General features: G+C 32.1%; 1 protein-coding gene across 1 annotated transcript in view; it reads right to left on the bottom strand.

Moving 5' to 3' along the window:
• The window catches only part of LOC127716121 (transmembrane protein KIAA1109-like), an 84,503-nt gene that overhangs the window by 43,779 nt on the left and 18,121 nt on the right, over window positions 1-22,603 (bottom strand). The window contains exons 18-30 of the mRNA XM_052222203.1: window positions 22,291-22,536; window positions 20,083-21,802; window positions 19,046-19,157; window positions 18,217-18,451; window positions 14,897-16,032; window positions 14,089-14,269; window positions 10,610-12,857; window positions 9,794-9,943; window positions 9,037-9,130; window positions 8,281-8,493; window positions 7,380-7,575; window positions 6,430-6,519; window positions 2,522-2,761 (exon numbers count right to left, since the gene is read on the bottom strand). Coding sequence (XP_052078163.1) covers window positions 2,522-2,761; window positions 6,430-6,519; window positions 7,380-7,575; window positions 8,281-8,493; window positions 9,037-9,130; window positions 9,794-9,943; window positions 10,610-12,857; window positions 14,089-14,269; window positions 14,897-16,032; window positions 18,217-18,451; window positions 19,046-19,157; window positions 20,083-21,802; window positions 22,291-22,536 — 6,861 coding nt within the window. The remainder of the gene's footprint in view (window positions 1-2,521; window positions 2,762-6,429; window positions 6,520-7,379; window positions 7,576-8,280; window positions 8,494-9,036; window positions 9,131-9,793; window positions 9,944-10,609; window positions 12,858-14,088; window positions 14,270-14,896; window positions 16,033-18,216; window positions 18,452-19,045; window positions 19,158-20,082; window positions 21,803-22,290; window positions 22,537-22,603) is intronic.

Raw genomic sequence — 22,603 nt, 5'->3', positions numbered from 1 at the left:
CCCAGTAGTTTTAGAGAAGAAGATTTTTGTAAAAGTTAACGATGACAATGATCGACAGACGACTACGACGGACGCCAGGTGAGCTAAAAATGTGGTTTCTAGTCTCCCTGGCTTTAATACAATACTATAGGGTATGTGTTAAGCTCATTGTAAAAGGTTGTATAGACCTGTTCAATCATTGTCCTTAGGTATAACTTCAGAATTTGTTACATTTTGTAATTAAAAAATGTCATTTTACAAATTCATGCACATTATGGTGTTTGAAAAATACATTTAATGGGAAAGAAATCCATGGAACATTCTACTTACATCAAGGGTTTCATAAAATATTTATTGTTAAAGTATTGGAAATACTATCCTTGTTTATTCATCTCAGAGTACAAATGCATAATTTGATATAAGAATCATAACATTTATCATATCAAAATTTAAAAAGATAAATTTGTTTATTGTTGAAAACCATATGTTGATCTCTAGAATTCTTTTAATTTTAATTTCATTCTGTTGCTATCTCTTTGACATAAACCCATGTTAATTCCTGTTTGTGAGACCAACATTTTTTTAAAGAATATTATATAAATTATATTATAAGATTATAATACTTGCAAATAGTTTATCAAGGCTACGGTCAATCCAAAGCACAGGTGATTCAACCCCTATGTTTAACTTGTATGAAACTATACCCTTTTAGACAAATACTTTGCCTCCTGGTTTTTTAATTGAAAAATTTGTATCATATCCAGCAAACAAAAATACAAAAATCAGTAATGTCAATATCCATAATGATGTGATATTAAAATGTAATCTACAAAAATTTTGCAAATCAGACTTACAAAAAATTTTTAATAACAAAATAAGTGAGTTCTGTATACAGTAATAAATATTTACACGTAAATTAATTGGTGACTTAAACATAAGTTTCAATCAGCATAAATTCAACAAGTCTATTTAAAGGGAGACAAGTCCATTTTATTTCACATGTAATATTATAATAATTCAAATAAAGACTAACTCGGGAATCAATTACATTACTGCTCTCTACCACCTTTCTGATAAATATTTTACGAGTTATCAACTTTGTAATTGACATTATCTTTATTATGCAAATTTCAGCTGTGACATATAATTGATCTCACGCATAATAATAGCTCTTTTCAAATCAATAGACACTTTCTGCCAAAGTTTTGTGTTTAAAGATTTACTTGCATATTCAATATGTTATTTATTTATTACATAGTAACTGTAAAAATTTAAGAATTGATTGCTGTGTTTTTTAAATATTAATATGTAATGAAAGCAAGTGACGATCACATTTTTAGCAAGAAGGTCTTCCAAACTTATGCAAAATGTGAAGATTGTTTCCTTTCAATTCATATAAAATTTCCCAAAAACAGCATTCAATCCTAATGTTAAATAAATTCTGTATTTTGCCATCCTCTGCTGCCATACAACAATATATAAATAACACATAGCTGAGAGGGTGATAGAGCAGATTGTTACCCCGAGAAAACATTGTCAACTGAGTCAAACCAAAGGTTGACAATGCTTTTTCGAGGGTACCAATCTGCTCTATCACCCTCTCAGCTATGTGTTATTTAATCTATTATACTGAATGACCTATCATTACTGTCTTTTACTGTTGCATTTTAAATTTAAAGTAATTTACGGGTATTAGAAAAATCAACAGAAGTGAAGCAAGATGTTTTATTTTTTATTTCTGCACGGGAGGGTGACATTCAAAAAATTGTCTCCCACTCAGCCATGGGATAGAGTAACTTATCTCCCTCTTATTAGCCAATCAAAAATCTGGCATTTTAACGTGAAGTATAATAATAGATGTTGCCAATGAAATTGTAACAAAAGGAGGTGAGAACATGTAGACAAAATATATAGTTCATTGCAATTTCTACTTTTTTTACAGAAAATTCCAATGTAATAAAAAGAATAATTAATCCAAGAATTCATGTATTAAAAAATGAAAAATTTTCAATTTTTGGACCGAACGAAAAACAGTGATAATTCACTCATGCACCACACATTGTCGTGAATAAAAATGTGTTTCTGTCGATCATTGATTATTTTTTGACATTCAAATACTTGGAATTACTTTAAAAAAATTAATTTGTTAACTAAGAATAAAGCCCACTTTAATAATACACTGTTATGTACTCAATACTCATTCAAATAATTTACATTGATTGATTGATGTCCAGTGGCAGATATTTCAAGCATGTTCAGGACGAGAACAAATTGACAATTAATGCAACAGATAGGTCCTGTAATATCGGGTCAACCAGGATGAAGAGGGGGAAATTTTGAATGCCACAGGAAAATGAGGGTATATTGGATAGACCAAATTTAGTGATGCAACAGGTCACCCACAGAGTTGTCAAAGAGTTGTTGCAAAGGTTCTTAACACGCAGAGAGCAAAACCTCAAAGTAAAAAAAAACTGCATAAATAAAAAAAAAGAAATATTTAGCTGTAAGACGTGCAACCCCATAAGATGTAGCTATACAATACCTTCATGAAAACCTTCTGTACAAACACAAGATGGTTCAGTAGATCTGTTGAAAGACTATGTTCTAACATTCCTACTTCTGCTACACCATTTAGATAACTCCCCTCCTTCCATACCAGACCATCTGTCAACGACTCACTGGTACCCGTGTTAGACTTGTAACTACGATAGTCTGCATACATATGTATTGGTGGTAAGTCTATACTAGCTGATGATGGTATTGAAGTTTCTGTTGTCATTACCTGAAAAAACAATATAAACCTATTAGTCATTGTTTGCATATGTACGTTCCTTCATTAAGACCATTTCAATGGCAAAAAAATCTAAAGCCAACCTGAGGGATAAGGATAATTAACTTAATAAAAGTTGATAAAATTAATAAAGGTGACTAGATCTTTATGTAGGCAGATAAGGTATTTTTTCTACTCTTATTATGAAGTCAGCTGCAAAAAAAATCATATATTAAGAGGCATATTATACATCTTTCCGGTGTATCTATTAAACCAGAACTTTTACACATTCCTTTTTCATTACATGATCAAGTCAAGTTTTGTTTAAGGTTGATACAAGGAGTATCTGATATATTCATATGACTTTAAGCTATTAGAATACTGAAAGATCAAGTTTCATAAAAATACTACTTAGCTTTCATATATAAGGCTTTGAGCGTTCCTGATGAATTTTTATCCAGAAAAACCATTTAGTCGCGTGAAATTTAAAAAGGTTGTTTTCATTTTTTTTTAAGCATACGAAATCAGAAATTTTATAATTTGTCTTTACAAACAAATCTTATATTTCAAGGGCTGTTCAATAAAAATCATACATTGGGCCAAGGGAAGGCACTTTGAAATCTCACCTACAAGTGGGTTTTAAATACATTTTTGTATAGTGAAAAGTAAGTGAAATTCTAACAAAATGTTAACACTGAGATATGTCTCGCCTGTCTGCAGAAAATTAAAAAAAAGACAATCTGATGGACAGCAACATAGCCAATTAATTCAAAGTCACTGGACCATGACCTAGGGGGCAGGGCCTCGAAATAGTAGTCAGACTGATATGTACTGATAGTAATGCAACTTTATACAAAATATCATTGATCTATCACAAGTAGTTCCTATCAAACTCACTTAAGCAGAAAACTTAAATTGTTGACGCATTCTCCGTCGTTGCTGCCAGAAAATCAATAGCTATGTTTTGCCTCTATAGGTGGTTAACGCATTGAGAAAGTGCCTTCTGTGGGTACCTTTTATGTTTTGATTGAACAGCCCTTAGTACATTCATATAAAAGTAGATAATAAAATACTGTTGTTTATTCATGAACTCATTTATATTGAATCAAAATCCCATGTTTATACCTCTCGTTTCACCACTGAAGAAATTCAGGAATGTGTGTGTGTTCATGAGTAAGACTAGTACAGCCATCATAAGAGAAAAGAAAGAGTAAGAAATATTTGTGCATATATTAATGCTTCCAACAGGAGCATTATGTGCAGTTTTTGGATTGTACATAAGATGATCTTTCATAATATTTAGGACATGTACAAAATGCATGTATGATTATTCAGCATATTTTAAATCGAAATTGCATATCTATTATAAGAAATGTGAAAAATATTAATAAATTATACTCTCTAAACTTTATTAGAAATTGCAAATCAAAGCTTAAGAACTGAAGATTTCATCAAAAATCATTCAAATGTGTATTATTTTCCTGCATTTGGTCAGTACAATTTGAATTTGATCTAGATTTATTTAGACATTTAAAATAAAATTGGGTGAAACAGCTTGCTTCAGGTGATGGAACTATGTACTGTGGATTCAGTTTTTGTAGGTACCAATTTTTGTGGACTAAGGAAATTTATATTTTCATGGATGTTTGATTTCATGGTTTTGCCAAAGTCTGCTGCACACAAACCTATAGAAAGTTTATGCTTCGTTGAACATTTAAATTTGTGGTTCACATTTACCTACGAAATCAACGAAATTGGTATCTGACTAATAAAAATGAATGCACAGTATTTATTCCCTTTGAAGTTTAACACAGCAATTTTGGTTGCAACACCTGATATTTTTTAAACAGATCTTCAAAAAAAGAACCCTGACCACTAGCAAGAAATTGTTTAACACTTGTATGATTTCAGCTGTAAGAGATTAGTATGATTTTTATAATGAAATGAAAGATTGTGTATTTGCATCAATTCATGATTTGTACTGTGTGATATAAGGACCATTCTCTTTAATAGATATAAAATTCAATAATCTACCTTCCTACACTTTCTCTTCAGTTGCTGTATTGAATTAAAACTTCAATTATAAATATCAAAATACTTTTCCAACCCCAGAAGTTGATACAATGTAACTATATATTCAACACTTTACAATAAGCTATAATATTGGTGTATGAAAAGTGTTCTATCTATTTTAAAGGTATATCTTCAGCTTATTAAAGCAACATTTTGTTTTAGAGTAATTAGTTATTGGTGCAAATATGCTGTTATACATTTAATCATGAAGATTTTACTTGTGTTTCTGCACTTAACCTGAGACATATTATGCAAATGTAATGTGAATCCTTTTTTGAGAAATTTATAATCGCACATGTCTAAATTCCAATTACAAAATTAAAACAAGAGTGCACACTAATAATTAGATGTCACCTGCTGTACTGATCATGATTGAATTTATGCTGAAATTCTTAAAGATCAATATTTTACTACAAGTATCACAAAAACTTAACATCTATCAATCATCAATATGAATGTATTAAACTGAGGTCAAGGTCAGATATACCCTTCCGGACCATCAAGTGAACCTTAATATCAACCAAAACACCAAATATAGTTGATCTATTTATTATAATATCTGAGAAAAGGACCTAACTATGAAGCTTACTGTTGACCAATTAACCATGAAAATAAGGTCAATGTCAGATGAACCCTGCCAGATGGCCATATTCACCTCACAATAATTTTTTACACACTAAATTTAGTGGACTTATTGCTTATAGTATCTAAGAAAATGGATCTTACTATGAAAACTTAACTTAGACCATTGTACCATGAAAATGAGTATAAAGGTCAGATGTACCCTTGCAGACAGACAAGTACATCTTACAATCATTCCATGAACCAAATATAACTGAATTGTTGATTTTGTATATTGATAATTTGGTATTGTTTTAAATCTTGTGATTTTTTTAAAGTGAAGAAACTAATTAAAGAATTAAATGAAACTGAGGAACAATACATGTTAGAAAATTAAATATTACAATATTTAGCAATAATATGTATTAATTTTCTTAAACATAACAAAGATCTACAATCAAAGTATATCAAAGACATTAAAAAGAACCAAAGTACATACTAAAAAATTCTTTTTTTTAATTTTACTTGTGCGAGTACATCAGAGATACACAAAATGTTTTCAATTTCCCAACAAATTTTTTAATATAATTAAAAGTAAATTTTAAAAAACTAATGAATTATCATATGGCAAAAAGGCAAAGTAACTTATTACTTTAAATTACAAGTAATTGAAAATATTCTCAATTACACATTACTTTAAATTACTTTAAAATTGTAATTAATTACAGGTAATTACAATTACATTTTTAATTACTCTAGGTCGGTAGACATGAATTTGCAATGTTGTACTGCTTAGGATGTATATGCTGTAAATGGATTCCAAAGCTTTAACAAATAAACTAGTATACTTCTAACAACATTTAACCTAAACATGAACTTGAAAGGTTAGATGTAAGCTAAAATGTAATGATAAAATGTTGATAAAAAAATATCAAATAATCTACAATATCTAAGCTGACACATAAATTACCCAAAACAAAATGATTTGTATTTTGTCAGCTATTTAAAAAGTTTATAACCACTAGGATACTTGATTTCTATATTACCTTAGATTTAAAACTAAGAGCATGACTTGGTAGGTCAAGTGTGAAATGAGCTTTCTTCCCTGCTATACCACTAACAGTAATGGAATTAGTCTGAAAAACAAAATAAAGTTTTAAACTACTGTACTCACATCCAACAGAACTACAGAACGTTTCATTAGGGGATTGATATGTTCCTTGTATTGTTTTTTGTGCCTTGAGATATGTTGTAAAGTATGATGAGAAAAAGTTATAGATTAGCAATTTAAAAACAAACTGAACCAACAACCTGATTGCTACAGAATCCCTCTGATAGACAAAGATTTCATCCATTTAGGATACCCATACTTGTTTTTCTTAAGTCTACTATAATGTTCTACTATTTTCTTTTCACAACTAGTATTTTTCACAAATGCACATCCCAAACATGATATACTCTTTAATTACATCAAATATACATTGAGATCGTAAAGATAATCTTTTTTTTCAAAATTTTGAATTTAATTTCATTTGTCTTTCACTATCAAGAAGTCAAGCAAAAACAGTCTCTCTTATAAAACACACAAACAATCAAGTCTAAATGCAGTGGTTTTTTGCAAAAACCATGGAAGATAGAGTAAATAAATGGAGAATGTGTCCAAGGGACACAGATGATGCCCCCACTTGCATATGAAGTTATAAAGGGACATAACTCAAGAATGGTAAAAGTGTTGCAACCCAAATGCAATCTTGATCTGTGTTTTGTGGTAATAAGCATTGTGTATAAGTTTCATAACATTTGGTTGAGGCAAACTAAAGTTAGAGAACAGAAACTAATTTTGAGATACGTACAAAGGTAACACTTAATGCCCCCTCAACCGCTGCAGGGGCATAAAAAGTAATATCCTTGTGCATATACACGGCTATGGTGTATTTATGAAAAATACTGAACAATAATGTAATGATAAAATAGAAATTTGTGATATTTCTTTTACCTTGTATTGTGCCTTTAGTGAAGGTAGCAAAGATGCACCAACAGTAATACCCTGTAATATAGCCTTAATATGGATGTGTAAGAAAGTTGGTTTGTTGGTTGACTCTCTTTTTACTGGTTTTGTTGTGCTTTTCTGTTTCTCAGCCTTTTGCTGGTTTTCAGGAAAACCACTTTCATACATGGTTTCTAATACACGACTGAAAAAAATAACCAAATGAAGGTTTTTTTTAAATCATGTTTAGAGATCGTATTATTTTATTTATTTGCCTCAATTTTGATTAACAAATTAACATCTCCAAAAGTTCTATGTAAAATGAGAATGCACAATTTGAGGCCTTATTGACCCCAAAATTTAAGAATATTTCTTCTAATGTTTCTTTTTCGTTGGTCATACAGCAATGAAATGACAGTAAGATCAGTAAAAATATCAATTTTCCACCAAACTGTTATGTAACAATTTACCAAATTACCAAAATTCAATGTAAAAATTTCCTTATTTCCCAAATTGTATGCAACAATTTTAAAATCTCAAAAACTTTTACATCAAAATTATACTATTCCAAACTTTCATGCAAAATTTCTTCTATCCATAACACTTTTTCACTTGTAATGGGATATAATTCTTCAGTAGCAAAACACGAATGTCATTATAATAAACTAAAGGTTGACCTCTAAATTTCTTTTGACATTTATTGTCGTTCAATTGATGTTTCATTAACTTATAGAGCAAATTATTTATATTTTTTATAATCCATACTCATAAAAGGAAAAAGTAATAATTATTACATTTCTTTTCTTATGTTTAAAAGATAAATAAAATGACTGGTATAATACAATATGGCACTATTTAGGTTATTTAAATCATGCTCTTAACCATTGTTTGTTACCATGTAAATACCTACCCTGCTCTAGACATAGGCCTTCTAAATTCCTGGAGAGTGGTTGACAGTTCCCTAGAACTCCTGGTGACCATACCATGTAATACAACAGGATGTTGAGGTATGTCTACATGTATGGCCCCTATAGATACCATGGCAGAGTTATGTTCCTTCGCTCTCCTCAGAATGGTGGTATGTAATCCAAGGGATCTGTCTATTCTTACTGTCACTACTGTCCTAAAATATAAAGATTCAGATGGTAAAAGCTTTTATGCAAAATTAAATATTTAACAATTTTTTCCTTTTGTTAAGAAAGTTAGGACAGTGTCATTATTTCCTACTAAAGCATAAAAAATGGATTTTTTCCATAGATATGCAAATAGATAGAGCTGTTCTCATTAATTTTTCCAGATTTTATTGCAAAGAAAAATGACATTAAAATCTCAATTGGACTATTCCATTATAGAACAGACGTTATTGCACACAATCAAATATTTCAAAAGAATATCACAAATGAACAACAAATAAGAAATCCATACCAAAAGTTATATAAAAAAAATTATGATTTTTTTCATAATGCAAGTAAAAATAGCCAATTTTTTCTCCCACCTCCATAACATCTGAATTTGTTATAATAGTTTATAATAAGTACAGCCAAGTCAGGAAACTTTTTTTGTTCAATAAGTTGTTGACATACATTTAAATGAGAGGACTTATGGAACAAACTAAATTACTGGCAAGCATTAAATAAAACAAATCCCCCACCATCCCCATACTTACTTTATATCAGGAGGTAGACCTTCCAGTAAAACTATATTGGTGTTTCCTATGTGAGCTGTAACTGAAGACTCAGATGACTTTCTGTGTAGAAAACCTACAAAACAAACAACATCTTATATAAATTAGGATCAATTATACCCTACCAAAACTGATTAGAAATGCTCAATGATTGATTCATGTTTTGCAAGCCAAAATTCCAAATTTTTAAAATGCTCAAAATCTTTCTTTTCAATATTCTATGCTGGTTCTATGACTCATTTCACAAAAAGTCACTTATTAAATCAATTAACTGAAAAAATTTAATTTTGTGAAGCTCTCCAATTAACAGGCCCTTTTTCCAATGTTTTTCAGAATTTGTCAATTCATTTAAAAGTGAACTCGCAATAAAAAAAAATCAAATATAATTCTAAGAACATGACTGATAATCTCAGAAACCTTTTTTGCCTGTTATCAAGAAGCCTTGTCAAATATTGACCCCTAACCTTCAGGTGTGTGAGATTGTACACCGTATCTTATGATAGTATACATTTCTCTTAAGATATAAGAATGTAAATGATTTGAAAAGCTTAAAATTTTGTTTTGTTTGAATATGGTATATGTGAGTATTAGCTTATATGACAGCAACCTTGCAACACACAAATCAAGACATCTAGAGTGTAAGGATGTTTAGAAATGGTCTCTAGAGATTATTCTGCAGTGAAAACTTTTACAGCCTTCTATTTTCTTGATTCTAATTTAACTATGAAAATCCTCAAACCTTTTGCTTTTTCTTTATATGATCCACTTGCATGTACACTTTTCATTTCAGCTTCCAGTTTGAGACCACTTAACAATGCCTGCATTCTGACTCTCTCAACTTTAGCAATACCAAACACAACCAAGGTTATACTCTCTCCAACATAAATACCTAGTAAAAAACAAATTAAATATTCTATATTCAAAAAAAAAATAAAAAATAAAAAATTGGTAATTTTGGTGTGATCGGAAAAAATGTCTTCCTTTAGCATTTCCCAAAATCTTTGGGTCTAATTTGCCCTTTTTGTAAAAGCGTTTTTGTGACAGTGAATGATAATAAACAAATGGCTGGCTTTATATATTGTGCTCACAGTTTGGTTGATGAAATGCAACCATAAACCTGATATACCAACATTCATGACAGTTTCACACTCAAAAACATTTGAACAATGGTTCAACTCCATGATGCCTAAAAAGCAGGAACTAGTAAGATGGAATAGACCTTCTCAGATGTTCAATGGTAGCATGATGCCTAAAAAGCAGAAACTTGTGCCAGTTATGGGTTCCATTCTCTAAAAAGTTATATTGGCCTATAAAATTGGTATTTACTGCTTCTCCACTAAACACACAGAATTGAGAAATAAGACCTAAAACTTCAAACTATCATAATACAAAAATACATCTCAGAATGTCAGTTCAGCATAACAAGATTTCATATTCATATGATATTAACATGTTCTCATGCTGAATATGGTAATGGCCATTAAGCCTCCATTAATCCATCAAGCTGCATATGGCATATGAAGACAGGATATTACTAATTTATGATTTTACTTACTTTGTCTAAAACTGGTTCTACTGAATGCAGGATACGGAGGCTTTTTACTGGTACCCTCACCAGTTCCTCCAATCTCTTTCTCTTCAATGTCATTTATATCCTGTTTAGATTTATTTTTCAATTTTGTACTGCCTGACAGAGTGTCCGCATTCCCTGCAACACCCTCTCTTGACCCTGCAACACGCTCTCTAGACCCGCCCTCAGGTTCCTCAACTATTACTGGTAGTAGTTTAGTAACAGTAGGCCTGCGTCCAAGTATAGTCTTAGTTTCAGGCATTGTTGAGTATAGTTCTAACAGATGATATAACGTCCTCCAGCATTTTGGAGTGGATTCTTTGATTTCGTCCACTATAGTCTTTTCAGCCACAATCGGTGAGGATGTGTCTTCCATGTCTATTGTAACGGTATCACTGTAATTTAAAGACTGTGGAGGTGTAAGCAATTCAGATGACTTGCTTTGTATATTAGAAATTGGTATAGGGTCTGACTTGGACATCTTCTTGGTTTGAAAAATATTTGTCCTCTTTAAAGATAATGTCATATGTTTGTCAGGCCTTTTCTGCTCAGCTCTTGGAAAGTTCAGAGGAAGACACGCCAATGCAGATGTCTTTCTATGAGAAGGTGGAATTTCAATAGTGATTTGGCCCGGACCAGACTCACTTGATGAAGTAGATTCCTTCATTTTCGACAGATTTTCAACTGATGGAGGACTAACAAGCCCTGAATGAGAAACATCAGAATTGTGAGTATCTGCACTGGAAGTTGAACCTTTAGAATCCTGTTTTCTGTGTGTTTTAACCCATTCGAGATTTGAGTGGCTGTGTTTAAGTTCTTTCTTTGTGTCCTTGATATTGTCTGCCATTGTAACAAATTGATGCACAAGTCTTAACAGAGGCATATCAACATGCTGAGTAACTGAATCACAGTTCATCATGAAATTCACTTGTAAAGTTGTTGGTTTTGCTTCTAATTTATGCATGGCAAAGTTAAGTGGAGGTTTCCCATTGCTTTTATCCTCACTACCTCCAGATTCTTTGTTTTCAAAATCAACTACATCTTTCATAGCAATGTGGGCTAGGAAACCTTCACATAAAAATGCAGGTACAGCATTGAAATCAATCAATTTTCGTTTCTTTGATTTTTCTTTCCTTCTATGATATCTCTCAGAACTAACAATCTGTATTTTTATAGTCTCAAGCTGACCTTGCAAGGAAAGACTTCCACCAAATTTCTTCATCATGGCAGTTGGGCGAACACCTTCGACATGTAATCCTATGCTCTGAAGGAAAGGTTTGAATAAACTTCTAGCATCTGCCAGCTGCATAATTGATGTTGCTTTAGAGAATTGTTCATCACTCAAATCTAGCCTGCTGTCATCTTGACTCCAAGCACTTCCGAAAGCACCGAGAAGAGAATCCTGTCTTTTAAATAAATGTGTATCATCAAATTCAAATTCTTCCTGCTTTGCCATCCATTGATACAAGTCCTGGGTTTTATCAACATTGACATTGTTCTTTAAAATTGATGGTTTAGAAAACTCTGTTTTAATTGGAGTTACTGGAGGAGTCAAGTCACTTTTGTCTATACTTGTCAAACTAGCAGCCGCAGAATGAAAACTATAATTACTGTCATTACGATGAATCGATTGTTGAGGGGCCAATAGGGGGTTTGGAGTTGTACTACTTCCTGTCACCTGTCTATCTGGAGAATCATTGGCTCCCGAGTTTTGAGATAGCCCTCCTTGAAAATAGGATTTTAATTTTTTGTATTGTACTGAGGGCATGGAAGATGACCCTTCATGGTCTTTCTTACCTCTGACATGAGCATGAAAACTTGAAATTGACCCAGATTTATGTATTGACCCTTCATCTCCCGTCAACAATGATACTCTTTCATCCACAACATCAAAATTTTCCTCACTTAAGTTATCCCCACATTCATCATCGTCACTATTTTCATCATCACCTAACGGCAAGGCAAATTTAACTGTGTAAGGACGTACAGTTTTCTGAGATTTGAAATCCATTTCTGACAATTGTGGCATGTACAATACATTTTTCCACTGTCTTGTCAATGCTAGTATTCCTTTTTGTATTGTTATCAATTGGGGAAGTGTGTCTGCTTGAACAGCTTTCTCTACAGGTTTGGTACCCACTTTATACAGGTATTTTCGAAGAACTGTGAAAAGCTGACATGAAGGTTCCTCTACTAGTATTCTGGCTAAGGGAGTAAATTTATAGTACTTGCTCTGAAAAAAAAATAAAGTTTTGACTGAAAAAGTACTTGGGCAAAATATATAGGAATATGACATTGCAAAATTTGATGGAAAGTTATAAGACAGAACATGAAAAGAATTTAATCAAATATGTTCTTTTGCTTTACACTTGAGAGTAATTATTATTTTTACAATTCCAGACTTATTCCACAATAAGCAGCACATAAATAAGAGTAGATGCAAACATAAAGAAATAACTCAACTGAATACCAGTAACTGAATATAACTAAGTAATGTTGAAAACCTGTGAGGTCAAAGTAAACAAGACACATACTGTGTCTGGACCTGCGTCACTGCATACAATTAACTGAGGTAATATGTATACTGGAGCAAAACTGATCATTCCCTTTCATTGATGCAAAGAAAACTTTGATGAAAATTTTCCTTGTACAATGAGTGTTGTAAAATTTACAGACAGTGGCTACATGGCAAATGTAAAAATTGCTTACTCGCTAAAACTCAACATCATCAAGTTGTAAACCAAATATTAAAATCATTCCCTTCAATAGGAGCAGAGAAAAATTTTAGACAAAGTCCAGCGGTTACTAGACATGCTTCAGCCTTCAGCCACGCATTTAATAATAAAGCAGACTATGGATATTAGGTCTGATTTTACCATTAATGTAAAATTTTGAATGTAGCATGGAAATGTGGACATGGCAATATTTGATGGAAAGTTATACTACAGTAAAAGTTTAAAGACATAACATGGATTTTCAAAACATTATTCCTACCAAATTTTGCTCACAATGACTTTTTATTTGAAGGAGAGATTATGAAAATATGACCTGCAGTGGCATAGCCACTGGAAAATAAATTGTAAGCAGGGGTCTGGCAGGCAGTAGCCCCCCAGAAGCTGAACGATTATAGTAAAATTCTTATTAACAAAAAATGTTTAATTAAATTATTTGTAAGCACATGCTTACAATGCTACACTTGTGTTATGCCACTGACCTTCATAAAGTTAGATGGGAATTTAAGTGTGACTGTGTCCATACTGTATTCAACTAAATCATGGTAGTATAAACAATCTTTCTAAATATTTTCCTAATCAACATATCTTTTAAGCTTAAAAAGATTTTACTTCATTGTTTCGGTGTATAATCAGAGGAAAGAATAACCTATAGCTGTTACATCTATTTTATCTGACCAAAATGTACTCATGATTTCAATTTAGACAGCTTTCCCAATATACTAAACAAACCTTGCTAGGAAAGTGGACACTGGATTCCTCCAGACCATCGGTCATGATACAGGCCATTACAGAACTAGTACGATGTGTTAGAGTTAACATCATATGTCTGGCTGAACAAATCAGCCTGTCCAGCGGGTTCATCCAGGCATTGATTGCTGGTGTACCTGTACTCAGTAGATTCCAATCATGTCTGAAATAATTTCAAAGCAGAGTAAATAGAATACCCCGGTATCTCTAATTTTGTTCTATGGATAATAACTTTGGATACACCATTCATTTAGAATATTTTTGTGGAGGATTTTATTTGTTTTTTTTTCTGCTCAAAAACATTATTTTTGTCCTAAACAAATAAAATAATTACATGTAATTTTATTGTTTAATGTTTTTTTTTAAATATGCATATTTAAAGTATCTCATACATGTCATATTAAATGTTTTTTTCAACATAGAACATTAAATTGGAGATGTCACAGTTTTTAGCCATTTTACATACAACTTAGACATTATTGGACATGTTAAACTAAAATTATATGGTTTTGTTTAACTTTAAGTCTTTTAACTTCTGAATTATTTAACTTTATACAATTAATTGACACTTTAGTGGATGGCACCAGGTAAGTATTCTATGTCTCACAGTCATCAAGGTCAAAACTGAATATATTATAATCCAACAGGAAGTATTTTCTATTACAGTATTACAATGAGGTCTCACTGACCTATACCCACATCTCCTTTTATTCACAAATATAGTAAGTTTCAAATAATACAATGACACCAAAAGATATTATCAGATTTTTCCATTAGAATAATTTCTTACTTTGTAAAATCCACTTTCCTTTTGATAGATATTGGTGGTGGTGCAGCAAAGTTGAACCAAATTGTCTTTATTTCTAGCATACCACTAGAGGCATCCCCCTTAAGAGCCTCATATTCTGTGAAAGACATCAAAGATGAGGAACTTGAAGGTAGAGATACCCTGGAGTCCCAGGAATGTACTGAATCACTATCTTTTTTATTTCCTCTACTGTGTTTGCTGGAAGATAGATTTGGCTCTTCCTCTGATTTTCCTAATTCACGTTCTAATTCTAATCTAGTCGATGTCTGAATGTTTGATAACTTTTTTGCCACTTTTTCCATTTTTTGCGTAAACTGTTCGTCAACATTTTCAGAAAACCCTAACCTCCTAACTGCTTTGACGTCAATATTTTCTAAACCACATTCAAACATTATAAATCCTAAAGCAGATTTGCCAGTTTTAAAACTGTGTTCTCTACTTGGAGCCTTTCTTGATTTTCCATCATATGTTGAACCATCAAGAGATTCTTCATCAATACTACTTTGTCGAAACAATTTTGGTAAAGTTCCGCCATGACTGTCAGTGTCCCTACTTGCCTGGCGACTCATACTTCGACGACCTTCTCTACTTGAATTTCTACGTACAGTCTTTGGTGAGGGAGTAGAAGTTGACGGCCTCTCCCCCCTTTGCCTAGGGGAAGCTGGAAATGCAAATGCTAATGGTTTACTAAGTTCCTTGTCAAATTCAAACAAAACTTTAGACTTGTGATCTGGTATAGCTGTTAACAACACTTCATCAGAATAATTACTATTTTTCAGCATTCTCTGTAACTGGATGTGCACTCTAGAGATATGAAGGGTTCCTACGTTTTCCTCTCGACAAACTTCGGTCACCAGGTCTTCCTGGGACTTATCAAAGTTACTGGAATCCATTCGTTTAACTTTTTGTTTCTTTGGTGAAGTCTTTATAGGAACACCAACCGAATTGGGTTTCTCCTGCATGGTTTTAACAGAATGGCTGTTTGACAGCAACTGACAATTGATATTGTCAAAACATACAGCTAACAGTGAAACGCACGTTAAATCACGTATACTTTCCATAGCAGAGAAAGCTATCACTTCTTCAACCATACCTGATTGTAGAACACATATGTTTATCTGCAATCAAAATTTTAAGATATGTAAATGAAATTGAATGGTAAAATTAATCTCATTGCTACTAAACTTGACATAACACATGTCAACTAAACTTGACATAACACATGTCAACTAAACTTGACATAACACATGGCTACTAAACTTGACATAACACAAAATCAAGGCATAATAAATTTCTATTTCAACTACCATCCTTGGATGGAGGCAATTGTTATATCTAAAATTACAAACATTTTTCTTTTGTCAATGTAGATTTACAATGTACATTGAAAAATATTGACATAAGGATATGTATACATGGTATACATTAATTTCTGTAATAACAGTAGTGTATTTATTTCTATTTATTCTAAAGTCAAGAAGTCAAAAATAAAGTTAAAATTCAATATAGTGAAAGACCAATTACCATTGTATAATGGAATTTTTAAGTTTTAATAAAACATTGCTTAATGTGGAATGTTAACTCTTTTCAAACTTGTTAGGGAATATCTAAAAACTGATTTTTTTTTAAATGAGCATGACTTAATTTGGTGCATCAATTGGTGGTCTTAGTCATATTAACCTATATAACGTTAGATAATCCACTTACTTACAAAGGCTTCTATGAAAGTAAGATAATCTTTAGCAAAGAAACAATTTTGAGTATAATCAAAATTTGTTATAGAATACAGTTAACTCTCGATGTCTCGAACTCGGTTGACTCGAAATTTCGGATGAGTCGAAGTTTTCACATGGTCCCTAACTTTGTTCCATATAAATGTATGTATTTCGACTCCTGATGAGTCGAAATTTCGGTTGAGTCGAACTAAATCTACGGTCCGAAGGTTAACAAAAGCATTCAAAATTCATTATTTATCTCGAACTAATACACATATGTCAAAACATGACCTCCAGGATTTAAATGGTTTGAAGAGTTAATCTGACAATACACGTGTAATTAAATTTCCAGTCACTGACCACTGTATTGATTTATGACATGCTATTTCCACGAGTGTTTACCTAAGATTATCTTTTATAAAAAATTATAAATAATTAGTGATACATTATTAATGTTCATGAAAAAGTATTTAAAATGTTTACAAAAACAATTAATCGTGATATACACTGATGAGCTTGGATGTGTATAAATTGGGGATTAGGACTTCCTTTGGTGGTCACCTAAAAACTACTCAATCGGCGCCTTTAATCTTGTTGTATTTTCTTTTGAAAGGAAAGAGTGAGATGAAAGAAAATGAAGAGAAATCTAAATTTTCTAAAATCTCTTGTATCCGAGAATAAACAATATTGTCAACTCTAAATGACCTAAATAACGCTCAGATCGACTGGAAATTACTCTCTTGGCCATAGGAAAAGAATTTAACTGAACCAATTGAATAAGTAAAAATATTATTATTATAATAATGAAAGACCATGACATACAAATACATCAATTTGATACCAGAATATCGATCCCCTTCCCATATTCATCCGGATTTATTATAGCTTTACCAAGCTAAGCAAGAGTTGTGTCCCTTGGTCTGTCAAACTTCCGGTTTTCGGTTGAGTCGAACTACGTGTATCTCAAAATATTTCTCTTGTCCGCCTGACTTCGAGATAACGAGAGTCGACTGTATAAACAAATAAATTTCATGGAAATAAAAGACAGGAAATACAAAGACAAAGAAAACCCAAAATAGATTCAGTCACACATGTGTTATTCAAAGAAACATGTTAAATGTTGGCAACAAACTACATTGAATACTATATTTTGGAAAATACAAATCACTCATGATAACATGAAGTGAAGGATTGATGTTCAATGTCCAGCAGAAAATATTACATACATATGAAGAATGAGATTGTGTTTATGTGATGTAAATATGAATCCTGTTTTGTACTTCACTGACATACTAAGCCTAATTCTTATCATGAATTCAGTCAGCAGGAAGACAAGCCATCCCATCTGGATACATCAACTTGAAGCTGACAAGTCTTTCTTCATACTCCTAAATGCTGCATGATCATTGGGGAAGCAAATCGCCAATTTTAAAGTCTTAAGTCTGACCAGACAGGAATCACACCAGTGATCTCCCCTTGATGAGTCGATGATGCTACAATGAGACCATCAATAAGTGTTTTCCAAGGATGGATGTCAGGGTCTCTAGAAGATAAAGCATACCCACAACCTATTTTGACCATACCAACCTTTGACAATGTAAACAGAGCCTGTATACTCTTTGTTTTCATTTCACCACTGCTACGTCTACTCTCTGTACTGAACTGTCTCTCTGGCATTTTTGTAACTTCACTATCAGACTTTTCTTTCACTTTCTTCAGACGATTCTGTCTTTTCAAGCCATCTAAACATTGGCTGTGCAAACCGTCTATTATAGAAGATGGGTGAAGAGCTGTCAGTGTTGGAATCACTGCTTCTGTGTATCTGTTCAAAGCATAAACTAGTGTAATGTTATATATGAACACTGTTTGGCTAATACTGAGCAACATGAACCTTTATAATTTGAATTATTTTCTAAAACAAATGTGGGCAAAATCCAGTTGATTAATAAACATTACCAAAACAATGTTTAATTCATCATATGTCAAATATATCTTGTTCATCATACAATATATATTGTTCATCAACTCCTTTGATAAATGTTGTCTTTCAAAATAAAGTTTATAGAATGTGATAGACAAATTAAAAATGATTACATGAACTACTTGTTCTATAAATGGTGTTGATAGGAAAAGTATGGAAGAATATGTTAGGTTTCAGTCTCTTTAACTAACTTTATTACTTTACAATAAAATTTTCATTTAAAGTGTTATTTTCTGTGGAATAGGTGAACCAGAAATATTCATTTAGTCTTTCTTTTTCAGATCGCTTGATTGATTAATGCTTGTTTAACATCAAACAGCATATATAATATGCACTTTCAGGAAATTGAGACAGTGGTGATAACATAACATCCTTAAAACCTGTTAATTTTTTAAATCATACATTTGGAAAGACTTGTAAGTCATCAAATCATACCTTTGGAAAGACTCTAGAAACAATGGTGTTAACATTACATTCATAGACCCTCTGACTTTAACCACTGCGGTGGTAATGGATGCATTCTCAGGTAAACTGTTGTCTGGATCTTCTATAAACATATAAAGGTAAGTCAATTTTAATACTTCAAAATTTTGAAATACCATATATCAAGTTATTTTGGAGTAACATTTTGTTTGCAGTATGGGCCTTTGAAGTGGCAGTTAAACCTTTGTTGTGTTCATTATTCCCATTTTATGACCTTGAACAAGGAATTTAAATCTACAGTAAAATGATGGTGTAGGGTCAATTTTGTGGTTAAATGTCTCCCATGAAAAAAGCGAAAAATTGGACACACAAAATTTTAGTATTTTTAATGTTTTTTTTGTCAGTTATCACAGATATTGTTCTGTTTTCCCTTCTATATCAGATGTATAAAGTAGTTGTGCAATAAGTTTCATGAGATCTCCACTTACAAATAACATATACATTTTATTTCACACCCATTTCTGGGTTGCTGAAATATAAATGTTACAATGTGTCTTTTTCGTAATAAAATGTACATGAAATCATGTCACTTTTTTATTTTTCAATTTTAGAGCTCTTTTCCTAATGCTTGTAGTTAAAAGGTTTGGTTCTTGCTTGCTTTGTTTGTATAAATGTTTGCTCAAGCATTGTTATTAAGATTGACATCTGCAATCAATAGATAGGTGGAGCTTCAGCTTATATACATTGCACTTAAATGTTATTGGATGTTAAGTATAATGCAGAGTATAATGTATACAAGCTGAAGCCCCGCCTATCTATTGATTGCAGATGTCAATCTTAATTACAATGCTTGAGCAAGTATTTATACAAACAAAGCAAGCAAGTTAATCAAACCTTTAAACTACAAGCATTAGGAAAAGAGTTCTAATAATAATTATCAATATTTTTTGTATATTGTACTAGATGTTCAATGATTCAAAGCACACATAAGTTTTCTGTTTGTTTACACTTCACAACTAAAAGTTTAAAATCGTTGTATAATGCACTACCTTCCAGAATAGAATTTTCTGTGTTATCTTGGGATTCATTGACATCTATAACCTCATCTTCATCTCTCTCTTCTTCTGTTCTGTACTCCTCTCTTGTTTTCATTAGACTTGGTGTAAAGCCCTGTCGAGTCTTAACAAACCTAGGAACACAAGCTGGACTATGTACATACTGCACTGATTGGCCGACAGAAGATAATGAGTATGTTGATTGATCTGCTATATTTGTCTTGTTATAACTCATTTCTGGTGATGATTGTAACCAATCATTGCATTGATAGTGAGTCAGGTGACTAGCATAACATGACATTAAAACTGGAGATTCACTTATTGGTTTTTGCACTTGCCCATGAAGATCGACTAGAAAATTTTCAGGTACCCCTGTAAAACTATCGGCATCATTTGGCTCTGTAGTTGCAGATTCATAAGATAACGTAGAGCCTGAACTCTCAGAGCTCAACTGTCGCTCAATAGTTTTATTATTCCCTTTTATTGTATCTAATTGTAAAACAGTCTGATTATTTACTGTGGAATCATGTCTTTTTAAAGTTCCATCTAAACTCATGCTTTCAGTAGAGAGAAATGAAATACCATTATCAGGTTGTGAAGTTTCCACATCTTCATCAGCAGAATAATAACGTTCACTTTCTATAGACATTTCTGATTGTACTTTACTTCCCATATCTTGCCTTAAAACTCTAGGAGTTGACAATGATGACTTTGAGAAACTCCTTTCTGACATCTTAAAATCTTCCAGATCAGAACCTGATTGTCTGTTGATGGACTTCAATGTTGTTAGACTGTCTGCTAATCCTGATCTTCGACTTCCTTGGGAATCTCTTTTATTAAAATTTTCCAAACTGTCTTTTCTAGATGACAAACTTTTGTTGTCAGAAGGAGAACTCGATGAAATGTCTTCCGGAGACTTACTGCTTACATTTATAGATGATACAGAAGAAGGTTTAGTTTCAAGAATAGAGTCACTTGCTACTGATTTTAATGAAGCATCCCCAATAGATATCTGAGATTGAATTTTTCCTGGACTTTCGTGGAACAGACTTTCTTTTGGAACCTTCAATGATTGGCTTAATGAGGACTTTTCTCCAATGACTGTAATGTTTGTTCCAGATTCTGGGGTTGTCACATTACTCATATAACCTCTAGTGAATTTAAATCCATTTCCTTTTGAAGGTGATGCTCCTTCTATTCCATTTGTAAGTGATACCTCAAAAACTAATTTGTCTTTAAATAGCAAACTCTGACCAAATCCAGGATCCTGTCCAGCAGGGGACACTTTCAACACAGCAGAAAATGGTCTTTCTTTGTATTTTTTAGAATTAAAAAATCCAATACCTGTTCTATTGTTTCCAAAGAATGCACAGCCACCAAGGCAGCCACATTTTCCTATCACTAAAGACAACACTTTAATTTCTTCTGGTGGCCACAGAAACCACAATCTCCTTGTCTTTTTGTCATGAATTTTGAGAAAGTCATCCTGTATTTTGTGGAAGTCTGGATTAGGCAATGCCATAGCTGCCTCTCCATCTATTGGTCCAATGGTTAGGCCACCTGACTCAAGCCATAAATCTAATTGGCTACTGTCATGTTTTAAAGCAGATGATGAAATAAACTGGGTCAATGAAATATGTTCTACTCTAGCTGTTATTCCTGCTCTAGTATTAGTTCCATGCAAATTGCAAGTTGACAATTTAATTGGATGCACCTGAAAATTACAGACAAAATAAATGTTTAAAGTTTTAAGAGATATGGCAATTTTATTTGTCTCAAGACACTGTTTCCCATTTAATTGAGCTATAAGGGTCACCCAAAAAGATATTCACATAGAAAAATAATCTTGGTGCCAGTTGCCCACTATGTTAATTCAGCAAAATTACTACAGAAGCTTTTTGTCTTTGTATGTTTGTATAAACTCTGATTTTATCAGTAGCAAATAATTATGATAACAATCTCAAGTTAAAATCTCAAAGATTTGCCACTGGGCAATAAGCAACCATCAAGCAATTATTCAAATAAAAAGTAGTCACAAACAAGCATCTTTTTTAAAAATACATTAATTTAAAATTTATGATATAAAAGTTGATAGTGCACTTTTTGATTTTTAATAAATTTACGTTAAACCATACCATTATGAGTATTTCATGTAATAAAATGACCTATTTTTTAAACAGACATAACAGTTGAATACTTCACCTGAACATTTAAAGCAGTCCCAGATTCTACCAAGAAGAAGCTGATAGAATCCACAGACACTCTGACCATTTCATATTTAATGTCCTCTGATAATGGACAGTGATAGGAGTATTGAGGTAACATCCTACACTGAGGCTGAGGTAACATGTGTTGACACAGTTTGTTTGGTTTGGAGGGTTGTAAACAATTCTCTGGATCTTCAACTAGTATGATGAATGTCTGGATAAATTCTACTAAATTCTGTAACTGCAATGTATATCACATTAATATCTAAGTTTCATATAAAAAATGGATGGACAAAATCAAACAAATA

Source organism: Mytilus californianus, unplaced genomic scaffold, assembly GCF_021869535.1.
Source record: "Mytilus californianus isolate M0D057914Y unplaced genomic scaffold, xbMytCali1.0.p SCAF_9, whole genome shotgun sequence".
Lineage (NCBI taxonomy): Eukaryota > Metazoa > Mollusca > Bivalvia > Mytilida > Mytilidae > Mytilus > Mytilus californianus.
The sequence above is the reverse complement of the archived record's forward strand: the minus strand, read 5'-3'. Positions and strand labels throughout refer to the sequence as shown.